Genomic DNA, 26,640 nt, shown 5'->3' with positions numbered 1-26,640 from the left:
TTCAAAAGTTTGATTATGATATATGTAGATGTGGATTCTTTTGGGTTTACCCTGTTTGGGTTTCACGCATACCTTAACTGACACTGCAGAGGAGTCGCTCATGGTGTGTGGCCTCATTGCTGCCATGCATTTGTAAATGGGAGGGATGCCTTGTTATTGCCCAGAAGGGATGGAAATCTAGGCTTTCCATGTGGTCTCCACTGATGCCACCGGGCAGAGGGGCTCATTACTGCCCCCCACTAGGATGAAAGTCCCAGCTTCCTACTTTGTCTTCTCTGATACCCCTGTGACAGGGGAGGGGTCTTCAGCTTGGCAAGGGTGAAGTCCAGGCTCCCAACTTGGCCTTTGCTGATGTGGGTGGTGGTGGGGCCATAGTTTTTTCTATGGTGTCTGGCTAGAGTAGAGCAGTTACTGTTTCAAAATTTTCTGTCTTGCTAGGCTGCCCATCTCTTGATCCTTTGTCAAGGGAGCAGAATTTTTGTCGAGGCCTTCTTTGGTCTGCACTTGACATTTCCAGGTTGCCAGCTTCTTCAGTTCCAAGTTTGGGTATACGAGGCAGAAAAGAAAACCCAGAACTTACTACTTTTAGGTCACTTGGTTACAAGGTCCTTAGGTGGTCTGCTTTCTTCCTTACATCTTTGACAGTCTTCTTATGCTTGTTTTTATATGTAATATCCAGGGTGTTTAGATGGATTTAGCAGGAGGAATAGGGAAAACTGTATCTGCTTCATGCTTCCACAAGCCTAAGTCCAATCATTTACTTTAGTGAATTCATTTTTCTTTTTTTTTTTTTTTTTTTGGTGAGACAGTCTTGCTTTGTCACCCAGGCTGGAGTGCAATGGTGCAATCTCAGCTCACTGCAACCTCCACCTCCCAGGTTCAAGAAATTCTCATGCCTCAGCCTCCTGAGTAGCTGGGATTATAAGTACCTGCCACCATGCCTGGCTAATTTTTGTATTTTTAGTAGAGACAGGGTTTCACCATGTTTATCAGGTCTTGAACTCCTGACCTCAAGTAATCCACCAGCCTCGGCCTTCTAAAGTGCTGGGATTACAGGTGTGAGCTACCATGCCTGGCCTTTTTTTTTTTTTTTTTAAATTGAGGCAGGATCTGATTCTGGATCCACTGCATCTCGCCTAGTGAATTCATTTTGATGACAAGAAGAAAAAGTTATCTATTAAATATGATTAAATAATTATTCCAATTCTCCTAAAAACATCCATAAGTTTTTTTGATTGTTTTTTCACATCCATAAGTATAACTAAAAAAAAGTCACACAAATCATGGAATTTACTCTTACCTTGTTCACTGCCATTTGCACAAATGTTAAGATTGACATATGCACAAGCAGGACCAGGAAGGGAAGATCCTCTGGTGAGTGTAATTTCCAGTTCAGATCCCTTCAACTGAGCACATGAGAACATATGACTGAGTAACTGTGGCATCTGACTGCAATGTGCCACACCATCATGTAACACAGTGACTTCTCAGTAACAAGAGCTGTACGCAATTGATAACATATTCAATCTCATTACTCAAAGTATCAAAAGCTACAATTTATATCCCATTTTTCTTCTCTTCTTATCCTGGTTTCTTAAAAATATATGCTCACTTAAAAGAAGTCAAATAATTACACAATATGCAAAATACAAAATGAAACTACATTGCAACTCGCCTCACTGAAAAAATAAACAGCCACCATCAGCCCCTCCTTGTCTTGTCCTACTTGTCTCATAGAATGAGACAGGAGAAAATGATTAAATAAGTGACTGAGATATATTTTAAATGATCAACTTCTTTTTTTTTTTTTTTTTTTTGAGACAGGGTCTTGCTCTGTCGCCCAGGATGGAGTGCAGTGATGCCACCTCGGCTCACTGCAACCTCCACCTCCTGTGTTCAAGTGATTCTTCTGCCTCAGCCCCCCAAGTAGCTGGGATTACAGGCGTGCACCACCATGCCCAGCCAATTTTCGTATTTTTAGTAGAGATGGGGTTTCACCAGCCCAGGCTGGTCTCGCACTCTTGACCTCAAGCGATCTGCTCGCCTTGGCCTCCCAAAGTGCCGGGATTACAGGTGTGAGCCTAATCTGTGCCCAGTCTAAATGATCTACTTCTAAGTTATAAACCAATATCTTCCCTACCTTAATATCATACTTTCATAAGTGTATCTAAAATTCCTAGATGTAACAACAGAAATGCTATTGTAATCTTTTTTTTTCGTACTGTACTTTCATGGAGAACCCACTACCAGAAGAGTTAAATGTTTTTCAAGCCAATTGCTATTTACTTTTAATTATAATTATCAGAATCCACACACTGCCTTTTCTAGTTTTAGAAAAAACAGGCCATTTTATTTCCGGGCAAAGCTCATGTACCCTCTTGGCTACCTTCCTCAAGAGAACTGTTGTGAAAACAGTTCCATCTTCCCTCCCTGCTCCATCTTTTCTGGGCTTCCACTCTCTGACTCTACCCACTACTGTCCAGAGCAATATTTCAAGACTGAGTGCTGTGCCGATCTCTACTGTGGGACAGAATATCAACACGTGAGTACACAAAGTCAAACCTAATCTGAAACCCTTTAGTAGTTCAGTGGAACTCAGGACTCACCTGTGTTTTTTCTTGAATAAGGACTTTATCTGATGGAGAAACTGGATATGGTTTCAAGGGAGCCTTTATGGTGGCAAATATGAACTCTGTGTGGCTTTCAATAACATTATTCAGATATGTTCCTTCAGACTTCGCTTTATAGTACACTGTGATTTCATCAGTTGGAACCAGATTGCACTGAAAACACATACAGAAAAATTTAAAAGGGAAGTACATTCTATTAATCAGAACTGAAGGAAGGTACTGTTGAACAAGGGCTACGGACCCCATGCTGAATCATCACAGAAGGGCAGTCACCCTTCCCTCCCTGCTGGGTGATCTGTAAGACTAACTGCACTCAGTACATGATTAACTTTGTGTCCTTTTCACCACTCTTCGGGGGATAGGGCATGTTTCTTTTCCTAGAACAATCAGTACCTCATGAATGTTGAAACCAAGAAATTACTTAGAACCCACTTACAAAGCTCTGAACTGATTCAGAGGTCACAAGCACCCACTTATCTGGTGGAACAGCCTCCTCAGACCCTGAACCGTCTGGGAAGAAAGATGTATGGTAGCTGTCCCTGCCCTCTACAGGGCAAGAAATCCTGATTCTCTCACTAGCAGGGGTTTTGCAGCCCCTCTGCTCTCCAGAATGAGCTCTCTGCATATTCCTCAGCTCTCTAATAAGGAAAAACTACCCAACTCTGTCCAAATCCGGGAACCCCCCCTAAGCTAGAAGCCTGTCTATGCTGACTGCACCTCTGCCCTTCTGCAAAGACACTATCATCTCTGATTACCTTCTGCCCCAGTCACAGGGGATATTCTGTAGAAGCCCAACGGAGCTAAAAAAAAAAAAAAAAAAAAAGGATGGGAAAAGGCAAAGGCTGGCTGAAAGCTACAACCTGGGAGTTGTACACATGGGGAGAGGAAGAGGAGTGACTTTCCTGCCGAATACATTCCAAATGGACGATGGATTAGTGATTGTTATGCATTGATCACTATGGTTTATATTATCTGCCTCTCCTATCTTCTCCCAACAACCAAAAGAAACAAAAAGCTAAAACAGTAGCTTATTCTTAACTGACAAACTAACCTTTTTGCGAAGTTTCTGTATGCGATTGATAACTTCCCGAGCCATTCCTTCATCTACCATTGACTGGTCAGGAGTGACATCTAAGAGGACCAAAGCCTGTGGGAATGAACAGTGCACACCACGACAATCAAATAAGGAGAAACACTTCTTCCCAACTCAGCAAAATGTTATTTAAATCTGGAGAGTCTATAATGCAGCACTATTTTTTCACACAAATGAGCAAATGCAATAAAATTAATCTAGTTTATCATTCAGGTACTTCTTCATAATCAGCTAGTCCTGTCTCTGGAGAAAGCTGTGCAGGTTTTTGTTTCTTGTTTTTTTGTAGGGTGCTGCTCACAGGAGATGCCCTGGGACCACCTCTTATCAGAGTCCCTCACATGACTCTGCTTTTTGGCCATCTAAGAAATAATATCAACTCTTCTAATAAGTAAGATCAATAATCATGAAGCCCTTGGAGCAGCACAGCTTTTCAGGCCACAACAAGTGGATCAAAGGCCTCAGCACAGTCAACTCCAAGTGACTTTCCTATACCATGACCCCTGTGATCTTCAGGTTTGTCAGAACGACTCAAGACAAATTCTACAATGGACCACAAAACTTTCTGTGACTTAAACTGCCATATTTTTGCTAAGGTTAATGTTTCTATCTCATCTATTCTGAAGGTTGCTGATTATGATGTAGCAATAATGACACTATCGCTTCTGTTACACAGCATGTTGCAGAGTAAAATACACTCTACAAAAGACTTGTACATTAGGCATCATCTCATTTACCTTGGAGTAAACAGAGAAGTTAAGAAATGACTCACTTCACAAAGGCATCAGAGGTAATGAAATGGATGATAAACTCTAAATTCCAGTCAGTGCAGGGCCACTACAACATGTAAGCCATGTCAAGAAACTCAGAAGCATCACATGATGACACTTTTTTAAGTGTGGACAACTTTTCAGACCCCTAACATCTGCTGTAATGAGGAAGAACTGCCCACTGTCAGTGTTTAGAAACCTCCTCGCTGCCTTCTTTCCCAGCTACGATACCTCTGACTCCTTGCCACTGTCTTCCCATGTAGAGTTCTATATGCATCTAATTTAAGCGCCTGGGTAAAGGACTGAGGAGGTCGACCTTCCTTTCATGGAGGTGCTGCTCTACCTTCCCCTGCACATGGTATGCCAAGCACAGAGGGACTCCTGCAATATCCCCAAACCCACATGCGAGATCTTACAACAATGCTGACTGGGGATGTCTGGTCAGGACTGCAAAGAGATAGTCTCTTCTCCAACATGGCAAAAAATATTGATCCTGGAATCTAAAACAGTTCGTATATTCTCTTAAAAGAGTGTTCCCTGACCACTTTCACCCTACATCCATTTTTGGATAGGAGCCCTCTGTGTACTTATTTCTACCAGATAACTTATCAGGTAGAATACTAAGAACTGGCTTAATTTCAGGTGTCCTTGACTGACTCCTTCCTTGAAGGGTTCATTTTTGTGCAACCCCACACTTGGGACAATTACTCACATATAGAAATCACAAAATGCTTATTTATGTATTCATTAAACAAATGCATATGTTAAGGGCATAATAATATATTAGTTTAATAAAGCCAATCTAAACCAAGTAACTGGTTTATTTTACCCTTAGACAAGCTGTCAACATTATCAGGAAAGGCATAGGCAAATACTTTCTCCTCTTATGCTCTCATCTCTTGGTAAAGAAATGTTCTAGGAAACAGAAAAATACCTGAGCATCTGAGTGTGCTTCAAATTGCGCAGTTCCACCTGTGGACTGATCAAAGGTGTACATGAGGCGAATGTCTTCATCGTGCAATTCATGGCCTTCCACAACAATGGTCCCTATGGAGAAGCAGCTACACTGTTAATCAGCTTCCCCTCCTCTTCAAGCTGCCCCACTACCCGTGTGTTATGCCCCTTCTTGATTAAAATTTCACAACAGCAAAGCCACAGAGGCTTCAAGAGATCATTTCCCTCTGACTCATGTCATGGTTGTAGCCAAGACATGACAAACTTTCTTTAGATTACATTATGCTACCTTGAAGACAGTTAAGTCATCACCAGTATCTACCAGTTTTATGTAAACTCTCAGGTCCAAAGACGTGACAAAGCTAAGGGAAGGCACCAAGAGGCAGCAAATGCTCACCATAAACACAGAGCAGCAGGATATAATGAAGAAAATACAGTCTTTAAAGAGAAAGTGAACTTAGGTCCACTGTTTGCTGGCTGTATGACATGGTGTTCTGCTACCTGCTGAGCAAGATGTGGTGAGGCTAAAATGAGACGGGCAGTGTGTACTACTGAGCATCATGCCTGTTCAGGAGAGGCAGAAATGTGCACAGCTGCTGATGATAACACCCCTGCTGATAGGGAGGCACACTGTTGTCACTGATGATGACTTCTTGGGCTCTGAGCACCCGGGTGTCATTTTTATGTTTACTTTGTCTCTGTGTTCTGAAGATGATCTTGTTTTCCATCAGTGCAGAACAGTCCACTCAGAAACTAGGCTTTCAATTTCAAATAAGGTTTAACTCAGGAATTTTTTTTTTTTTTTTTTGAGACAGTTTCGCTTTGTCACCCAGGCTGCAGTGCAGTGGCGGGATCTCAGCTCACTGCAAGCTCTGCCTCCTGGGTTCACGCCATTCCCCGGCCTCAGTCTCCCGAGTAGCTGGGAATACAGGCGCCTGCCACCACACCCGGCTAATTTTGTGTGTGTATGTGTGTGTGTTTTTAGCAGAGACGGGATTTCACCGTGTTAGCCAGGACAGTCTCAATCTCCTGATTTCGTGATCCACCCGCCTCGGCCTCCCAAAGTGCTGGGATTATAGGCGTGAGCCATGACGCCCAGCCATCTCAGGAATTTTTGATGCTTTGGCTATCTGGTGAACAATTTAGATTTGTGGCTTGAAGGCTCGTAACACTTTGTTATTTTAATATTTTGAGTTGATTAGTACTTAGTAATAACTTGAGGTTTAGCTGATAATGTCTTATGTTTTATTAATTCTATCTAAATATTTGGAGAATCTTAGGGACAGTGCCCCCATCTGATTTATGAAACCTCAAATCTCTCTTCTCAAGACATCTCCCAGCTTATGATTTTCAACTTCAGAGGAAGCCGTAACAATAAACAGCTTGTGCCCCGGGATAGTTACAGGATGTCAGACAGCCACAATCAGATCATGTATGATTCTAATCATGGCAGAGCTGCAAATTTCTGGGCACCCTGAAATGCTCTGTATAGGGGTGGCAAGATGGGGCTGATTTCCCTTTCCTAATCCCATCATTTGGTTAGGTACCCATACATGTTTTTATGTTACCCTACACTTTCCCTTTATAACATTTATCAAAACCATAATTATTTTCCCAAATCTTCAATGTCAGCAAGCACCATGAAAGAAAATCACCCTAGGCTCCAGGGATCCTCCCACCTCAGCCTCCAGAGTAACTGGGATGGCAGGCGCATACCACCACACCTGGCTAAGTGTGGTAGTATGTGCCTGTAGTGATCTCAAGTGATCTATCCATCTGGGCCTCCCAAAGTGCTGGGATTACAGATGTGAGCCACTGTGCCCAGCTATTTTCTTTCTAAACTGTAAGAATTATTTATAATAAACATTTTTATCAACAGGAAAAAAAGTTTTATTTAAGAAAAGGATGGCCAGGTGCAGTGGCGCACACCTGTAATCCCAGCAATTTGGGGGGCCGAAGGTGGGTGGATCACCTGAGGTCAGGAGTTAGAGACCAGCCTGGCCAACATGGTGAAACCCTGTTTCTACTAAAAATACAAAAATTAGCCAGGCGTGGTAGTTCGTGCCTGTAATCCCAGCTACTTGGGAGGCTGAGGCAGGAGAATCACTTGAACCTGGGAGGCAGAGGTTGCAGTGAGCCAAGATCGTGCCACTGCACTCCAGGATGGATGACAGAGCGAGACTCTGTCAAGAAAAGAGAAGAGAAGAGATAAGAGAGAAAACAGAAGAGAGTAAGGAAAGGAAAGGAAAGGACAGGACAGGACAGGACAGGACATGACAGGACACGACAGGACAGGAAAGGAAAGGATGTGATATTAAAAGTCAAACAGTAGCCTAAAAAATATCCCTCAGCCTGAGGACATAAATGGTGCCCTTGTCTGTGTAGACACCTACCAGTCTTCTGGAACTGCTCCAGCTCCTCACTGCTCAACTGCTTGATGGACGTCATCACTGCCTTAAAGGCTCCCTTCAGACGCTTCCCCAGGACCATGTGATCTGGTTCGGCCCTTAGCCGAATGCCATACTTGTTTTTATCTGTAGACAGTGTAACTTTTCGAACATTCAGTTCCTACAGTTAGTGCACAAGAGGAAACAAATATGAGAAATGAAAACATATGTTCACACAAAAACATATGTCCACAGCAGCATTATTCCTAACTGCCAGAAAGCAAGAACACCTCAAGTGTCCATCAACTGTGAATGGATAAACAAAATGCAGCATACACATGCAATAGAGTATTTGGCAATATGAAGGATCGAAGTACTCATACATGCTACAACATAAATTAATGTGAAACATTATGCTAGGTGAAACATGCCAGACATAAAGATTACAAATTGTATGATTCCACTTATATGAAATGTCCAGAGAAGGCAAATCCAGAGACAGCAAATAGGTTCATGGATGCCAGGAAATGGTCAGATATTGAGGGGAAAATGGTGTGTGAATGCTAATGAATACTGGGTTTCTTTCTGGGACGACGAAAATGTTCTAAAACTGTGGTGATGGTTGTACCATTCTATAAATATGCTTAAAAACCAGTGACTTGTATGGTAAGAAGAAAATGTTTCTTATGAAGATCTATCAAGACAGTTGAGCATAACAGAAAAAGGACTCCAGAACCAAAATATAAACTTCATCCTTCAGAGGTAGCCTTTGTGCAAGCAACTGCAGAGTACCACAAGGTTAACTATCAACTAAGCGGAAGATCAGTTAAAAAGAACACTTCATGCTTCAGTCATTCTATTGAGGATTACTGATGCGGCAGGGATGGTGATGGCACAGTAGCGGATGGGAAAATGAGAACAGCTTGAAGAAAATAATACGGAATGTTTAGTTTTACCATTATATTTAGCTACATTAATTAATCTCATTTTAAGTGAAGTAGTTAATTTCAAAATTTTTCAGCTGGGTGTGGTGGCGCAAACTTGTAATCCTAGCACTTCGGGAGGCCGAGGTGGGAGGATCACTTGAGCTCAGGAGTTAGAGACCAGCCTGGGCAACATGGCGAAACCCCATCTCTACAAAAGCCTGTACTACTATGCCTAATCTCCGCCACTTGGGAGGCTGAGGTGGGAGGATTGCCCGAGCCCAGGAGATGGAGGCTGTAGTGAGCCAAGATCACATCACTGCACTCCAGCCTGGGTGACAGAGTGAGACCCTGTCACAAAAAAAAAAAAAAAAAAAAAAAAAATTTCTATTTTATGCATAGCCACAGGTACTAATTTCAGAATTTAAAATCTAACTTTTGGTTTCTAATATTTCTCCAGAACTTTCAAGCAACTGAAAACCAAATATAGAAATTAATTAACATTTTCTATAATAATGATTTTAAATATCACCTGTGAAAAGAATAAACAATGAAATTTAAAAAAATATTTGTTTTCTATCATCACAAACAAGATGAGGTAAAACATATTTGTTTTTAAAACATTATGGAATACACATGTTTTAAAATATCATGGAATAAAAATGTTTAGGAAGACAACTGACACTATAAACTTTGACCCCAAAACTCCACTTCTGGAATCTATCCAATATCCATACACTGATATATGTATACACGTACACACAAAGCTTTTGTTTGTAATCAGAAACCTAAATGTCAAACAACAGGAGAGTAATTAAATTATGAAGCAGCCAGGAAGTGAGACTCCAGGGAGAGATGGGGTGGAGAGAGGCTCACTATGCTAGTGCTTCGACTTTTTACATGCGAGGGTACTTGTCACTTGCATAATTTGGAAGAACAAAGTTTCTTTGGTAGTTATCAAAAAGTACTTCAGAAGGCCAGGCACAGTGGCTCATGCCTGTAATCCCAGCACTTTGGGAGGACGAGGCAGGCAGATCACTTGAGGTCAGGAGTTTGAGACCAGCCTGGCCAACATGATGAAACCCCATTCTCTACTAAAAATAGAAAAGTTAGCTGGGCGTGGTTGCGGGTGCCTGTAATCCCAGCAACTCCGGAGGCTGAGACAGGAGAATCGCTTGAACCCAGGAGGTGGTGGTTGTGGTAAGGCACCACTGCACTCTAGCCTGGGTGACAGAGTGAGAGACTCTGTCGAAAGAAAAGAAAGAAAAGTAAAGTAAGGGAAAAGGAAAAGGAAAGGACAGAACAGAGAAGAACAGAACAGAACAAAACCTCAGGGAAGTGAATGAAGACGATAGATGATAGGTAAAGAAATTCATTGATCTTGAAATATTTTTAAAAGAATTACAACAAATTTATGTTGATTCCAAGCACAGTGTAAAATATGGATTATTACATTTGTTATGACTATACTAATAAAAATAAATTATACAGTCAATATGTACTTTGAGGATTATTCATCAAAATAATGTTCTAAGTCTATCTGTACCAAAAACAGACAAATCATCTACCTTACCTCAATGATATACTTCTCCAAAGACTTGATATCTTTAAGAGCTTCTGGATCTTGATGGATAACCACAATTTCTTTCAAAGGATACTAGGAGGAAAAGGGAGGGGAAAGTTCACTCAGCAGCCAGTCCTCTAAAACTGCAGAAAAATGGAATATTAAATGTTTATTTGAATCTCAAGCTCTAGTCAGGCTGGACTAGTAACTAAGTCATTCACACCCTCACTGCAGAAAAGGAAAAAGGCCATTGGTGGAAGCTCTCTATATTAAGAAAGCATTCCAAACACTTAATTATTTAGCTCTGTGCCATGTAAAATAGAAGTAAAATTTCAAACCTTTATGGGAATAGTTTTTCGGTCTCTGATCACTCTTCCAAGTTCAATCACAGACTGCATCTGAGATACTGCACTCTCTGTTTTCTTGTCAATCAATTCTTCTCTGAGTGGTAGAGGTAGGAATATGAAAGAGTTTAGATTTAAAAGGAGAAAATTGAAGGCACTAGGCATGCATAAGCGAGGAAGAGGGTCAGGCTAGAGAAGTGTGGCTAGGCCCTCCTGGTGAAGCACCAGGGGAAGGGCAACGCAGAGCCTGCCGCTCAACACCCAGCACCTCCCCAAGGAGCCCCCATGGGGCACGCCCACACCCCACCTGCTGCAGCTCTACAAAGGGGTTCCACACCAAGCATCCTTGCTACCGTGTACCAAAGTGGGCCCCATCCTGCAGCCTGAGGAGTTCATGTCAGCTGGGGCGGGAGGCAAGGCACAGATGAAGCTGGAGCAGGGAAATGCCTCCTCTTGCCCACATGTTTGAGCAACTCTCCCCTCCTTGGCACAGGTGAGGCTTATTTCTATTTGAGTCCTACCGAACACGGGGCAGCATGAGGTAGTGGATGCTGAGTGTGTCCTTGTCCTGAACAGAAACAGGGTCAATCAGCACCTTTAGATTCTGGTACATCAATTCAGTGAGAAAAGGCGTGTAGGGAGCCTGTATGAAGACACAGGACATCATGTCAGTCATGTCAGTCATATGCAGTCATCAACAACTGATCTCATTTATACTGAGAAACAACTAAACATGTTAGAGAATAACACAGTAATAGGCACCAAAATGGGCACGAGGTTACAAAACATGCCCTGTGAATGAGAAATGGCCTCATATCCCTGAAGCATAGCTTCAGGACTGTAGCTAGAAAAACCCAAAGCACCTCTAGAATTCTGAAGGATGCCTAAAACAGAAACAGGATCACCTAATGATGTATCAGCCAAGTCAATACGCACAGAAGACTGACTGTCCCAAACCTCAGAAACCTCATCTGTAAACTGGGGAAAATACCCGCTGCTTCACAGAATGAAGGTGATGAGATCAGGCATGGAGAGCACCAGGAACAGCACCTTGTACAAAGCAGATTTTCCTTCGGTTAAGAAATAAATAGGAGCCTTATAACATATGGAGTAAAGGAAACAGGATAGAAACAATTAAAGTTGGAGCCGTTCCACTTTTATATTATTTAACTAATACCTGAACTGATAAGAACATATATCAAACAACTACTTGCACGTTTTCCTCTCAATGCTAAGTTAAAGTATTTTTTGTGATATATATATATATATATATTTACTCAGACAGGTATTAGCTGAAGAACCTCTCCATTACTCACAATTATGGCAATCCACATTAAGATGAGATATGTCTTACTTTGAACTGTAGATCTTCGTTCTAGAGCCAAGGGCCCTGACATATATTGTACTGCCAGAGATGTAAGAAAGAATCTAGTATTTCTTAGTCCTTACTTAACATGTATAAGCTAACAAGATTTCTGAAAAGGAACTAGAGCTATAAGGTGTTATAAAACTTCTATATCTATTTTTGGCAGAATAATACAGAATAGATATAAATGGAGGATGCTGCAGCAAGTAGGTGCCGAAGGCAGCTCATAGGCCAAAGGGTACTACAAAGAAGCCAATCATCTTACCATAAGTCTGCAAAGAGAAAGCAGAACACTAAACAAGGTTTCTAGGGCCATGACACAATCCTCCATCCCATTTTCACCCTAATGAGTAAAAAGGAAACATAAACATTAAACTGCTAAAATAAGTGTTTACCATTAAAAAAATAAGTTTATTAAAAAGAGGCAATCTTCAAAGAGCATGCAGCATACAGACAGGACACGAGACAGAGAAAGGAGAAAGGGCCACGATCACAGGCCATCCACGGTCGATGCTACCAGGGTGGCCCTTCAGGGCAGTGCAAGAGGACTGGCCAGGATGTGCACCTGCTGTCCCACTGACTATCCCCACCTGAGGCGAGATGATAGGGAAGTAGAGCTTAACTGTAGGACCCGAAGGATGAAGGTAGAATTGATCTACCCACAACAGACAGAAACAGTTGCTAACCAAAAACTTTAAAGTACCTTTAAATAAGATTTCTTATGTTAAAAAAGTATATACTGTGTATTAAAAAAAAATACCAATTCATTGTAGGAAAAACAAAGATAATGAAAAAATTTCAATCATAATTAAGTTATCCAGAGACAACTACTGTAAGCATCTTAGCCTATGTCCTTCTAGGTATGTGTGTGTGAGATACATCTGCACAAAAATGAAATTACAGTTGTGTTGCAGGCTTTTATTATTAATGCCTTTTAAGACATGACTGGCCAGGCACGGTGGTTCACACCTGTAACACCAGTGCTTTGAGAGGCTGAGGCCGGTGGATCACCTGAGGTCAGGAGTTTGAGACCAGCCTGGCCAACATGGTGAAACCCTGTCTCTGCTAAAAATACAAAAATTGGCCAGGCGTGGTGGCGCACACTTGTAATCCCAGCTACTGGGGAGGTTGAGGTAGGAGAACTGCTTGAACCCGGGAGGCAAAGGTTGTAGTGAACCGAGATCATGCCACTGCACTCCAGCCTGGGTGACAAGGGTGAAACTCTTGTCTCAAAAAAAAAAAAAAAAAAAAAGACATGACTAATGGGTAGTGGGAGCCTTCATTGGGTCTGCAGTAAAGAGACCTCGCTCTATTATGCATCATTGTTATTTATGTGCCTGGCTTAAGTCCTGAGACCAGGACCTATGCTCTGCTCATCCTAAACCCCCAACAGCTACAGAGGAGTTCTGTCCACAGTAAATAATATCTGACTCCCTTGTGGTAGAAGGAAGTACCCCTCTCAATATTAATGCCATATCTACCAGTATTTTTATAAAATATTTGCATGATTTTATTTTGAATTTTAAGAGGTCTGCTCAGTGTAGTCCTGTTTGTGCCTTGACATTCTCCCTCCAATATGACATGTACATAATTGTATGGTGAAAATAATGCAAAATGACTTTTAGAACTTATAGATCCCTATCCCTCAAATGACAAATATAATTAAAATGCAATGTAAAAGGAAAAGAAAAACAAAGCTTCAAAAATTGAGAGCAACTGAAAATGTTCCTCTCCCTTCTGGCTATTCTCATATTTCTTCTACTTCCAAACTTCATACACTTTTTGCTTTTCCCAACAGCAGTCTGCACTTACCTTTAACCTTCTGCGGTTCATTCTAACATACCAATTGGTCAGAATATCTACAAACTTGACCAGGCGAGGCACCACAGTATAAAGCCTATAAGCTAAAAGTAAGACAAGTCAATCAGGCAGCAAGTGGGTTACCAGGCATCTGGGGTGGGGAGAGGGTTGGATACAACAAAGAGGGGGCAGCTCCTTCCATTCAAGTGCCTCCACTTACTAAGGAGGAAAGAACCAAAATGAATCAATCACATAATGACTGTTTGTTGAGGATGTGCTACATGGCAGTCAGAGTGTTTAGGGCTGCACACAAAAAAATCACCATGTGAGCCACATGCGAATTCCCATTGGTCAGTGAGAAAAGCCAAAAACTCCAGTATGTGTGGATCAAAGTCCAAGGCTGCCCACTACACAACTGTAGGAAATGCCGTTTACTCGGAGTTGTGCAATTTGACAGCATCAACAATGCCCAACTTCTTTCCATTGTATTACACTGTACTTCAACTAAAAGACAAAAAGCACAAATCAGATGCTAAGAGGTACAGCATAGGCCAGCGATTCTCAAACAAAAGCAATTTTGCCCCACGGGAAACATTTGTCAATGTTTGGAGAAACATTTTGCTTGTCACAACTTGGAGGGTAGCACAGTGCTACTGGAATCTAATGGGTAGACCCAGAGATGCTGCTCAGTTATAACGCACAGCACAGCCCCACCACAGAAGATGACCTGGCCCAAACTGTCCATAGTGCTGCAGTTAAGAAACTCTGGCACAGGCTGTGAATAAAATAGAACTGGCCTTCTAAACATAACAGTCGAGTAAAAACAGCATCAGAGGTAGTGAAGCTCTTGAGGAATTAGGAGGATTTGAAGAGTTCCCTGAGAAACCCAGAGATCAAGTAGGAAAGAAAGGGTGTTTAGCCAATTGTCTGAGGCAAGGCTTATTTTACGGATTCTCATTCACCTCCCCTTTAATTAATACTCTTTGTTACATAAAAACAAACACCAAAAACAAAAAGAATAAGACCAATACTTAGAAACAAATACAATTTATAGTAATGAAAAGAGTCCAGGGAGTGTTAATGATGCTTCTGGTCTAAGCTAAGAGATGAGAAGTTGCAATGGGCAGAGCTGCTGTGCTGCTTTTCACTAAGACCAGAACTCAGGTGCCAGTGGGCTGAGCTCCAGGCCAGAGTCGTTAGCTGGTCACACTTTCTTCGACAGGTGATTTCAGTAACTGAGACCTGTCTAAATGATTTCTAGGGTTCATGGCACTTTTTACCTTCCAGGAAGCTCAGCTTTTCTATGTTCCGGTTTCAACTCTGAGGGAGTAAATGAACCCAAATAGAACCCCGCATACAATGAATAAACATACAACACACAGGGGCAGCAGCAGCAGCCACTACCCAGGCCGCCACCACCCTGTGAGGCAGGTCCTCTCACACCCACAGTGCTGCTGAGGGAGTGGAGGACATGAGGCTGACAGGCCGGCAGAACCGGGACTTAAACACGACCCACAAAACGTGGCTGCCGACCTCTAGTTTCCAGGCAGACCAGGCTCCAGCCAGGATGCACACTCTCCAGACCCAGCTTCACAGGAGGTCATGGCAGCTGGTGCCCAAATATTGAAGGGGGTCCGGGCAACAATCCCCACGTTTCCCACCCACTCGTATCACTCAGGAGGGAAAAGCGGACACAGGTGTGAGCATGTCTGGGGAGAGTGTGCTGGGCTCCCAGTGCTGCCCTCGCCAGGGCAGCACTCAGCCTCACACTCACTTCCATCTTCATCTATGTCTATCTGAGCAACAGCTGGACTGTCGTGATCCTTCCACATGTTTAACAAGGTGGACAAATCCTGTAGCAGTCCTTCTGTGCTAAGTGGGGCAGCACCGCCTACTCCAGGGAGCAGCATGTGCCCGTATCTAGGCTAATGGTGAATCCCAGGTCTGTAGTGGCCGCTGCTCCTGCCCAACAGCAGCAGGAACCGCAGAGCCCTGTAAGGGTGGATTTGCCTTGCCCTCTTTTGCCCTCACTGTGACCCAGGGCCTCTGTCCACCCACTTCAACTGATTATCTAAGGTGTCCTAGATTTCTCACCTGGACCTATGGTTGTGACTATCTCAAACCTTAAGGAAGCCAACATAATGTACTTTTTGAATCTCTGTAAAATTACCCAACAAACTCACTGTTGTTAGTTAATAGAAATAACAGCAAAATGTCCATTTCATTATTGCTCTTCTGACTTTTCTAATTTTTCTGGAAAAGAAGGGGACTATTTAGTAATGAAAATAGACCTAAAAATAAGTTATAAGTGCATTAATAACAAGTATTATTTATTGAGTACCTATCATCTGCCAGCTACTTTATGTAAATCGTCTCTACTTAAGCCTTACAAACACTACTGGGCATTCTGCAGATAAAGAAACTGAAGGTCAAGATAGACTGAATAAGAGTGGCATCTGATGGCACAATGGGGTGATTACAGTCAACAATAATTTCTTGTACATTTAAAAGCAACTAAAAGGGTATAACTGAGATGTTTGCAACACAAAGATATGATAAATGCTTGAGGTGATGGATATCCCATTTACCCTGATATGACTATTACACACTGTATGTCTATATAAAAATATCTCCTGTACCCCATAAATATATACATCTACTATGTACCCACAAAAAAAAAAGGAAATTGATGGTCAGACTTCAAGCAACTCTCTGGATTGGGAACAAGTGGTAGAGTTGGGCTCTGAACCTATGGCTATCCAGCTCTAAACCTCTTCTGTGGAGCGTTGAGACCACGAGGACAACCCCTAAAGACAGAATTCCCCAGGGCTTTTTTTTTTTTCTAAGATGGAGTTTCGCTCTTATTGCCCAGGCAGTGGTGCAATCTCAACTCACTGCAGCCTCCGCCTCGCAGGTTCAAGCAATTCTCCTGCCTCAGTCACCTGAATAGCTGGGATTACAGGCACCCGCCTCCATGGCCAGCTAACTTTTTTTTTTTTTAATATATTTTTAGTAGAGACAGGGTTTCGCCATGTTGGCCAGGCTGGTCTCGAACTCCTGACCTAAGGTGACCTGCCTGCGTTGGCCTCCCAAAATGCTGGGGATTACAGGCGTGAGCCACCACACCAGGCCAGAAGTCCCCAGGGCCTTGAAACAAAGATATCACGACAATTAACAAGCCTTAACAAAACTATATGAGAGGTAAAAGGAAACAATTATTTAATTTTCTGTATCTCTCAATATTTCCACTATTAAATATCAAAAGGGCAGTTACAAAGAGAATAGTCCTTATTCCTGGGAGGACAGACCAAGAGAGACTCACCTGCCATTTCAGTCTCAAAGAAGCCAATGAGAGACTGCATGAAGGACAGGATCCACCGGTCTGTAATGTTGGGGCTTTCTCTAACCGTGTTCTCGTTGTAGAGAAATTCTATTTCTTCCTCCTAGGAAGGAACAATTAATGAAACACTGGCACACTTGGGGAGAAAGTTACTATCAGGAAATAAACTTCTTAAATCACCTAAACAAAAACAAAAAGAAAAAATCCCAGACTCTACTGGCAATGTGAATTTCCGATTTTCAGCAATATTTTCAAGATAAGCACCAACGTGGCACATTAAGTCCTCAATTAATTTATTATGTTTTGGAGTAAACTGAAGAGTTTAGGAAAACATTACTTGTCTGCACCAAAGAGTAATTATGAATTGAGAGATATTCTAAAATCTTGTCAGAAAAGTGTAGGGTTTAGTTACTTTAAACCTCAGGAAGGAAGGACAGTAAAACTGTCTAGGATTGAATGATTGTCTACAAACTGAAAATGAGTACTGGGAAATTATTTCCATACTAAGGCTGTTCATTTTACCCAGGAAGTTCTATCCCAATCTTTTTGCTTTGCAAAATCCTCCTTGATCTTAAGTCCTTGCTCCACAAACAGAACTCATGTCCTGCTTTGTTTCTCTGGCAGCACCACAACCAGGCTAGCAGGGCAGTGATAATGTGACTCTTCCTCTGGGTTTAAGCCCCTGATCATGGAGTCTGTGTCTTGCTGGTATGTTCAGATGGGCCCTGGCTGTGGGGAACTTTGACCCCACCTGTATTCCTGAGTCCCACACCAGTGGAGGCCTGCAGAGTGCACCTGCCCAAGGACTGTTTGCCCTACTTGGCAGAGAACCACATGCAGGACAGGTGGCAGGGCTGCAGAGACGAGGAATGCTGGGAGCCTGGGGAAGATGACTGCCCTTCTCAATTCCTGGGGAAAGGCTACTCTGAGCGCCTCAGGTGAACATGATGTGTCCTCATTAGCAGAACAACCAGAGCCCAAGGGGAGCAGAAGTAAGTGACCTGCCTGCTGGAATGAGATAACAAGAGTTCATTTTTCCAACCAGCTTTTTCAACTGCTCAAGCAGGAATAATATCTCATTTTCATTCAACAGTTATTTACTTACAAGCAATTTTACTTGTAAGGTGCTGGAGATCAGATGTGCGTATCCGAACTCTGACCTCAAATCAGGTCTTGAAAGCCCATACAGGAAAATGTGCAATGAAGGTGATGGACCCTGACAGTGGTCAGTTGTGGGGCATGGAAGGTGGCTCTAGAACAAGGGCTTCTCAGGTGAGAAACTAACTCCTGGGCGTGGAGGTAACTGCCATTGAAGTACACTTCCACATACATCACAACTATTATTTGTGACCCTAACAACCCACTGAAAACTCCATCGAGAACTGCTATCACTCTCAGATTAGCCCAAATGCCACCCCACTGAGGGGCCTTCTCTGACCACCCATCTCAAGTGGCCAGCCCTAGCTAGCCTGTGACTCCGCCTTCACTGGGTGCTCTCTCTAAAAGTTGCTGACTCTTTACTATCTCTCCCAATTCCCACTCCACTGGTTCCATAAGGGGAGGGGTGTGTCACTCAACATGGTGTTTCTGGTACTAAGAACTGGCTGACTAGGCTGGGCGCCGTGGCTCATGCCTGTAATCCCAGCACTTTTGGGAGGCCAAGAAGGGCGGATCACCTGAGGTCTGGAGTTCAAGACCAGCCTGGCCAACATGATGAAACCAAGTCTCCACTAAAAATACAAAACAATTAGCCAGGCATGGTGGTGGGTGCCTGTAGTCCCAGCTACTGGGGAGGCTGAGGCAGTGCCTCAACCCAGGAGGCAGAGGTTGCAGTGAGCAGAGATTGTGCTACTGCAATCCAGTCTGGGCGACAAGACTGAGACTCCGCCTCAAAAAAAAAAAAAAAAAAAAAAAGAACTGGGCGACTAAACAACTATAGGACAAACTCTTCTGCAGGCTAGGGCCCATGGTCTTGGCATAGCCCAGACCCTAGATACCTTCCGCACCTGCATGTATGGCCTCCCCATGGCTCTAAGTTACCCCAGCATCAGGCAGCAGAGAACAGCAGCCCTAAAGTCTCACGCAGAGCTCCACCTCTCACAGCTTGGTGAAGGGAGCGCCGTGGAGACACGTCAGGTACATGTGCAGCCCCCTACAGCCCATACCTTCTGGAGCCTCAGAACGTTCTGGATTAAGAAGCGATAGGCATTGTACCATGGGAGCAGTACATCCTTAAGGACGTCCCTCACACCCTCCTCTTTAAAGCGGAGGTTTTCTGCTCTCACCACAGGGGAGTTAATCAGATATAATCTGGAAGAGGGAGAAAAATTAGACAGAGAAGGTACTTAGAAAGTAAACCAATTACTACTCGACATATTGAGAGAGCAAGATGAAAATCAGTCCTATTTTCTACAAAAGGGGGGAACTATGAATACTCTTTCAGTGGTCAATCTAAAACTCACAAAACTCACTCTCACTTTCTGTAAGAGACCTAGCAAATTATAAAAGACGTATATAATCTGACACCAAAATATGGCACTGTATAGCACAGAAATGCATCTTATGCCACTCTCACTGCAGGACCAATGGGGTACACCAGCACTAAGAGAAAGGCTGGCCTGGTCCTCGTCAAGAGCCACTGTGTCCTTCCCACGGACACGACCTGCATCTGCTGCTTGCAGAGAGAGAGGGACTCACAAGGAAGAGCCTTCACAGAGCAGAGTCTTGACATCTGGCGGGCAGAGGTTAGGGATGCTGCTAAAACATCCTACAAAGAACTACCACCACAAAGAATTACACAGCCCAAATGGCCAGCAGTGCCAAGGGTGAGTCTAAGAGACAGTGGAGAGTTGGGGGAGAGCCCCACTAATGACTCCTGGGCAACACAGGTACTGTGTGAAGGTGCTGAGTCACAGGCCTGGGCACTGGTCTCATGCCTAGGACATAGGGATGCTGAACAAGATCTCTAGGTCCCTTTCAACTTGAACACTGTGTGGTTTCATGATTACAACTACCTCAAGCAGTGGCTCAAATTTCTCCAAAAGCTTTTCAGTATGAGTTTTTTTATTACCTCTAGCATAGATATATCTCACATGGCTCTGTTAAGTACAAAATTAAAATAAATGATGAAAGAGAATTCTGATACCAACAAGACAGGGAACCTAGAAAGGAAGTAAGGCAGAGGCAATCAGCATCTAGCCTGGGGAGGACTTGGACAGCTCAACAACACCCAACACAGGTCCTCTTCCTCAAACAGACCTCTAGGTTTAAAAATGCCTTTATTATTTAGAAAACTATTTTGGGGGTTTAAAATCAACAACCATACCAACATAACATCCAAATAACAGAGATATGTTGCTAAAAACCTAACTATAAACCAAATCTAAGAATAGTGACTAATAGTATAGGAGATGCTTACATAAAAAAACAATAGATACACACAAGGCAAAGCACTGGTTTGTACCTGAGGGCATCAGCACCATACTTCTGGATGATGGAAACTGGATCTGGATAATTCTTTTTCCGTTTGCTCATTTTTTGGCCATCACTTGTAAAACAAAAGGGAGATGCCAATTAAGTAAGTCAGTATCACAGATGATCTTGTTTTAAGGATACAAATCATTTGCAAACAGGAATACACAAAAGGAAATGGGAAGGAGTAACTTAGACAGAAGTTAGTGCTAATAGGCCGGGTGCGGTGGCTCACACCTGTAGTCCCAGCACTTTGGGAGGCTGAGGCAGGTGGATCGCCTGAGGTCAGGAGTTCGAGACCAGCCTGGCCAAAATGGTGAAACCCTGTCTCTACCAAAAATACAAAAATTAGCTGGGCATGGCAGCGCACACTTGTAATCCCCACTACTGGGGAGGCTGGGGCAGGAAAATTGCCTGAACCTGGGAGGCAGAGACTGAAGTGAGCCAAGATCACGCCACTGCACTCTAGCCTGGGCAGCAGAGCAAGACACTGTCTCAAAAAAGAAACAAACAAACAAACAGTGTTAAGGTACAATGGTAAGATATTTTGTTAATATTTGCAAACTTCATTTTGAATATCATAGTAAGTCCATGAGGAAGCTTCAGGGCAGACTGAAGAAGAAAGATGTGTCAGAATATATCCCAGAGAAATGAAAACTTACGTTATCATAAAAACCTATTATCAATTGTTCACAACAGCTTTATTCACAATTGCCAAATATTAGAAGCAACTCAGATGTCCTTCAAGAGGTGGATGATCAAACAAACCATGGCATACCCATAATACACAATGCTATTTATCCATGGAAAGAAATGAACTATTGGTATGTGCAGTCATCTGAAATCTCAACGGAATTATGCTGATTTAAAACAAGCCAGCTGGGTGTGGTGGCTCATGCCTGTAATACCAGCACTTTGGGAGGCCGAGGCAGGTGGATCGCCTGAGCTCAGGAGCTCAAGACCAGCCTGCCAATATGGTGAAACCCTGTCTCTACCAAAAATACAAAATATTAGCTGGGTGTGGTGGTTCATGCCTGTGGTCCCAGCTACTCAGGAGGCTGAGATGGGAGAATCACTTGAGCCCAGGAGGTGGAGGCTGCAGTGAGCCGAGATCACACCACTGCACTCCAGCCTGGGTGACCGAGTGAGACTCTGTCTCAAAAAAAAAAGAAAAAAAACCCAATTCCCCCAAGTTAGTTACTGTATAATTCTATTTATATAACATTCTGGAAACGACAAAATTACAGAGATGGAGAAAAAACCAGTGGTTGCCACGGATTGGGGATGACAGTGGGAAGGTAGGAGGGGAAGGCAATGCAGGAAGGGAGACTTTGATGTTGAATTCATTCAGTAACTTGATTGTGCTGCTGGATACAGGATCCTACACATAATAGCTGTATACACGTAAATGCGTATAAGCAAATAAGTATATGTAAATCTAGGGAAATATGAGTAAGATTAGTGGGCTATATCAATATCCTGGTTGTGATATACACTGTAATTTTACAAAATGTGACCACTGGGGGAAACTGGGCAAAGAATTTAAGGGATCTCTATTATTTTTCATGACTGCATGCAAATCCACAATGATCTCAATACAATTTCCCCCCTTTTTTTTTAAATGGAGCCTCACTATCACCCAGGCTGGAGTGCAGTGGCATGATCTTTGCTCACTCCAACCTCTGCCTCCCAGGTTCAAGCGATTCTTGTGCCTCAGCCTCCCAAGCAGCTGGGGTTGCAGGTGTGTGCCACTGCACCCACTAATTTTGTATTTTTAGTAGAGACGGGGGTTTTATCAAGTTGGCCAGGCTGGTCTCCAACTCCTGACCTCAGGTGATCTGCCCACCATGGCCTCCCAAAGTGCTGGGATTACAAGCATGAGCCATGGCACCCAGCCCTCAATACAATTTTCAATTAAAAAAAAAAAAAAGTAGCACACATACTACACAGGCAGACTGCCTGGGTTCAAAATTTGCATTTACCACTCATTTGCTGTGTGTCCTTTGACAAGTTACTTTTTCCTGTCCCTCAGATTCCTCAAAGGTCACAATGGGATTATAGGACCCATCTCAAATGGTTCTGGGGATTAAATGAGTTAAAATGTGAAAATGCACACAGTGGGGCCTGGCAAAAAATAAGGATGCACAAAATGTTAGGTGACATCCTCTTCCTCCTCACACAGCATATAAAGTAGGATTTCTGTGTGGGTAAATATTTCATTTTAAAATTTTCATTTATGTTTATTTTTATTCTTAATGACTAGAGGTAATAAAGGAAAAATGAGACTTCCTTATAATAGCAAAAAGTGGGAAATAATGACCATTGGGAGGAAGTTTCAGATGAGGGGAAGAATGGGATCTGGTGGCAGAGTACCTGGGTCAAGCCTAGTGTGGCTGTCACTAGCTTTGATCCTAGGCACCTGTGGTCTCTAGAACCCATAGCTTCCTTATGTGTTAAAAAAAGGACAACAAAATCTACATGAAAGGACTGATGTACAGATTAAATAAGATCTATAAGCAAAAGTATTTCATAAAATGCTAAGTTTAGTAAATGCTATTTTATTACTAGTAATATCACTAGTAGCATTATGTTAGTAGCAGTAGCACAATCTGAAAGTCCTCCCCTTCCTCCTCCTCCATTAGGCTTAGCTCTCACACACTCCTTGTTGAGAAACAGTGGAGACAAAGCTCCACCTGTCACTACAACAAAGTTGACCGCTCTCACGCATTCCTTCTTAAGAAACAGTGGAGACAAAGCTCCACCTGTCACTACAACAAAGTTGACCTACCTTGCCAGGACGAGCCCATTCACAATTACGTTCTTGAAAGGCGGTTGTCCAAAGAGGGCCGTGGCCAGCACCAGCAGGGTATAAAACCTGAAAAAAAACCCCCAAACAGTTCAATAAAAATAGAAATGAATTCCAAGCATAAGAAAGAAACTGTATTTATTCATTAAACTGAATTTCTATTTTTGATAAGTCACACTTCTTGATAATCACTTAAAGCAATGATTCTTAATCCTGGTTACTGGAGACCAATCAAATTACTGTCTAAGATTTGAAAAAAACATCGAAATAAATGTCTGGAGTGATTTACTGACCATTTCTCTGTTACCAGGCCTCCCAGGAAGTCTGTGTGGAGAGCCACATGGCAGCATTGGGTGGCCTCTCAGGACCACCCAGAAGCACCTAGCTGAAAATGAGGGATGGGTGTTGAATTTGGCACAAGATCATATGGAAAAGACAATTTGATGACAAAAGATGCAAAATGCACTCTCACCAAAAAGTGATAAGGCAGACTAGAAAATGCTTTTATTCTGTAAAATGTTGTGTACCTCATTTATGTGCTAGATAGCTTGTTCCCCAAATGAACTCATATCCCTGACCACTGTCCCGGGGGTGATGCACTCCTGCCTCTCTGACCTAGTCCTGCACTCTGAGAACATCAAGGGACATGAGCTGAGGAGACCAGACCCCATGGTTAACATAAACACTGATCCAGATATCCCTCCCAGTTCTGAAGGAGAGTTGGGAGGAGCCCTGGTGCCCAGGAGAGGCAGCCCAGGCCTCAGGGATGGAGAAGGAGGCAGGCAGCAAGGACACGGGATCCACATGAGGACTGCTACCAGCTAACAGACTTTGCTACTCCTCAAAGGAACAAGCTCATTGGTAAGGCATCTAGCCCTTTCTAAAAACAGAATTTGTTCTGGGTAGCTGTTCCTATAGATAAAAAGGACTGGAATCTGAAGACAGCACATTGCCGAACATGAAGACTTGAATTCAATGATTACCCAAAGCTGTCAAAGAGAGAAAATGACACCAACAATTCCTTAAACACACCCCTGCAGAAACATTACTGTGAATGTATAATTAAAACCTGGGCTGGGCGCAATGGCTCACGCCTGTAATCCCAGCACTTTGGGAGGCTGAGACGGGAGGGTCACTTGAGGTCAGGAGTTCGAGACCAGCCTGGCCAACATGGTGAAACCCAGTCTCTACTAAAACTACAAAAATTAGCTGAGCGTGGTGGTGCATGCCTGTAGACCCAGCTACTTGGGAGGATGAGGCAGAAGAATTGCTTGAACCCAGGAGGCAAAGGGTGCAGTGAGCCGAGATTACACCACTGCACTCCAGCCTGGGCAGCAGAGTGCAAGAGTCTGTCTGAAAAAAAAAAAAAAAAAAAAAGTAAATAAAGCCTGGGCCAGCAAAGCCCATCCATGGAAAGAAAGTAATTCACCTTCTTCCAATTAAGGAACTGTTTTACATAAGATACCAGATAAAAATCAATGCCCAAGTCCTCTCCCATATGTATATTTTTAAAAATCTGGATTTTTTTTAGAATGTTGATTTATAAGGCTAGCCTCAATATCTGAGCACATTGCCAACTATCCCTCAAATTTCTAGCACCCAAACTGTCTTTTATGCAAATACTCAAACATTTGAGTAAATGATCTGATGTAAGCTAAGAACACATAATTTTTTTATCATTTTAACATCCAGTATAACACATATATTCCAAAATGCCAGTGAGATCATTCAAATTGTAAAACTACAGCCCTATTGTAGTGGGAGAGTCCTACTCAAAAGGCACTTTAATGTCTGTGCTTGGTGGTGATGGGGAGAGGGCAGGAATGTAGCCTGTCTTATTTGCCACAATCTCTCCATCACCCAGTAGATAAATGGCAGCGACTTAGTAAAATACTCCCTAAATAAAAAAAAAATCAATAAAACACGTGATGAAAGAATAAGGAGGCATACCATCCTCTGGTTTGGTCGATGCCCTCGGCAATGAAATCTGCAGGAAAAGCATCCTCAAACTCCCGCTTGTTTTCAAATGGGTAATGAACCTGAGCATAGGGCATGCTGCCACTCTCAAACCAACAGTCAAACACTTCAGAGATGCGGTGCAAGGATCCCTTCCCACAGCGTGAAGGAATGGTCAGGTGGTCAACACTAACAAACAGAAAAGTAGTCATTTCTATTAACTGTAAGCATAACAGAACTTGCAGTTTAATTGCTAATAGGAAACACAAAACCCTGACAAGATATTATACACATTTGCAAACAGAAATATCAGCAATTCTCAAAGGCTTTCAGAGAGTACCATGAATCCTCCATCTGAAAGGTTATGCACCATTCACCTCACATTTCACAAGGACAGAGGCCACAATACTGCAATATGACATGAGTCATCAACAAAGTAATTCATCAAGCTAGTCACTTCCATGGGTGGCTCTGTAATCCGCTAGAGACCAAGTCTTAATAGGAGAATGGTAAAACTGAAGTGAATCGAACATTTAGAAACTGACCTCTCTCTGTGGAGATCTGAGATCTTTGCTCCTGACAGTTCTTCAAGTTCTGCCACTGACCCAACGCATACTACCTGTCAAAAACAAAGTTCAACAGCAGGAGCTCCTTAGAGCCAAACAGAGCATACTGTTAATTTAAATAGCATGCATGTTTAGTTTGAGAGACTGATGATTCTCTTTTTCCTGTTTTTTTGACATAGGGTCTCACTAACATTGCCCAGGCTGGAGTGCAGTGGAGCAATCACAGCTCACTGCAGCCTCAGCTTCCTGGGCTCAGGTGATCCTCTCACCTAAGCCTCCCAAGTAGCTGGGGCTACAGGCAGGCGCCATCTCACCCAGCTAATTTTTTGTATTTTTGGTAAAGACAGGGTTTCGCCATGCTGCCCACGCTGGTCTCAAACTCTTGGACTCGAGCTATCAGCCAGCCTCAGCCTCCCAAAGTGCTGCGATTACAGGCGTGAGCCACCCAGCCTGAGACTGATGATTTAAAGGCACATTAACACACCAGTCTGGGCCGAAGGATAGTATTCGCTAATGTGGCTTCTCTCTCATGAAAGACACAGCTTACTCTTAGTCTCTGAAGAGGCCAGGGTTGACACTGCTCCTTTGTTTCCACTCCAGTATCAGAGGGAGTCCCTAACTAGAGAGAATCTTAAACATTCATAGCCATACTCTCAATGGATATTAAGGGTTT

General features: G+C 42.9%; 1 protein-coding gene across 3 annotated transcripts in view; it reads right to left on the bottom strand.

Moving 5' to 3' along the window:
• The window catches only part of LOC129044629 (isoleucine--tRNA ligase, cytoplasmic), an 82,060-nt gene that overhangs the window by 21,724 nt on the left and 33,696 nt on the right, over window positions 1-26,640 (bottom strand). For all 3 annotated transcript variants that reach the window (XM_054502645.2, XM_063650260.1, XM_054502646.2), the window contains exons 15-30: window positions 25,947-26,020; window positions 25,396-25,590; window positions 23,428-23,514; window positions 20,632-20,715; window positions 19,334-19,478; window positions 17,151-17,271; window positions 13,841-13,932; window positions 12,294-12,371; window positions 11,184-11,305; window positions 10,657-10,759; window positions 10,328-10,411; window positions 7,838-8,012; window positions 5,425-5,537; window positions 3,682-3,777; window positions 2,607-2,783; window positions 1,301-1,406 (exon numbers count right to left, since the gene is read on the bottom strand). In XM_054502645.2, the coding sequence (XP_054358620.1) occupies window positions 1,301-1,406; window positions 2,607-2,783; window positions 3,682-3,777; window positions 5,425-5,537; window positions 7,838-8,012; window positions 10,328-10,411; window positions 10,657-10,759; window positions 11,184-11,305; window positions 12,294-12,371; window positions 13,841-13,932; window positions 17,151-17,271; window positions 19,334-19,478; window positions 20,632-20,715; window positions 23,428-23,514; window positions 25,396-25,590; window positions 25,947-26,020 (1,852 nt within the window). The remainder of the gene's footprint in view (window positions 1-1,300; window positions 1,407-2,606; window positions 2,784-3,681; window positions 3,778-5,424; window positions 5,538-7,837; window positions 8,013-10,327; window positions 10,412-10,656; window positions 10,760-11,183; window positions 11,306-12,293; window positions 12,372-13,840; window positions 13,933-17,150; window positions 17,272-19,333; window positions 19,479-20,631; window positions 20,716-23,427; window positions 23,515-25,395; window positions 25,591-25,946; window positions 26,021-26,640) is intronic.

Source organism: Pongo pygmaeus, chromosome 13, assembly GCF_028885625.2.
Source record: "Pongo pygmaeus isolate AG05252 chromosome 13, NHGRI_mPonPyg2-v2.0_pri, whole genome shotgun sequence".
Classification (NCBI taxonomy): Eukaryota; Metazoa; Chordata; class Mammalia; order Primates; family Hominidae; genus Pongo; species Pongo pygmaeus.
Note: the sequence above shows the minus strand (reverse complement) of the source record. Positions and strands in the feature narration are given on the sequence as shown.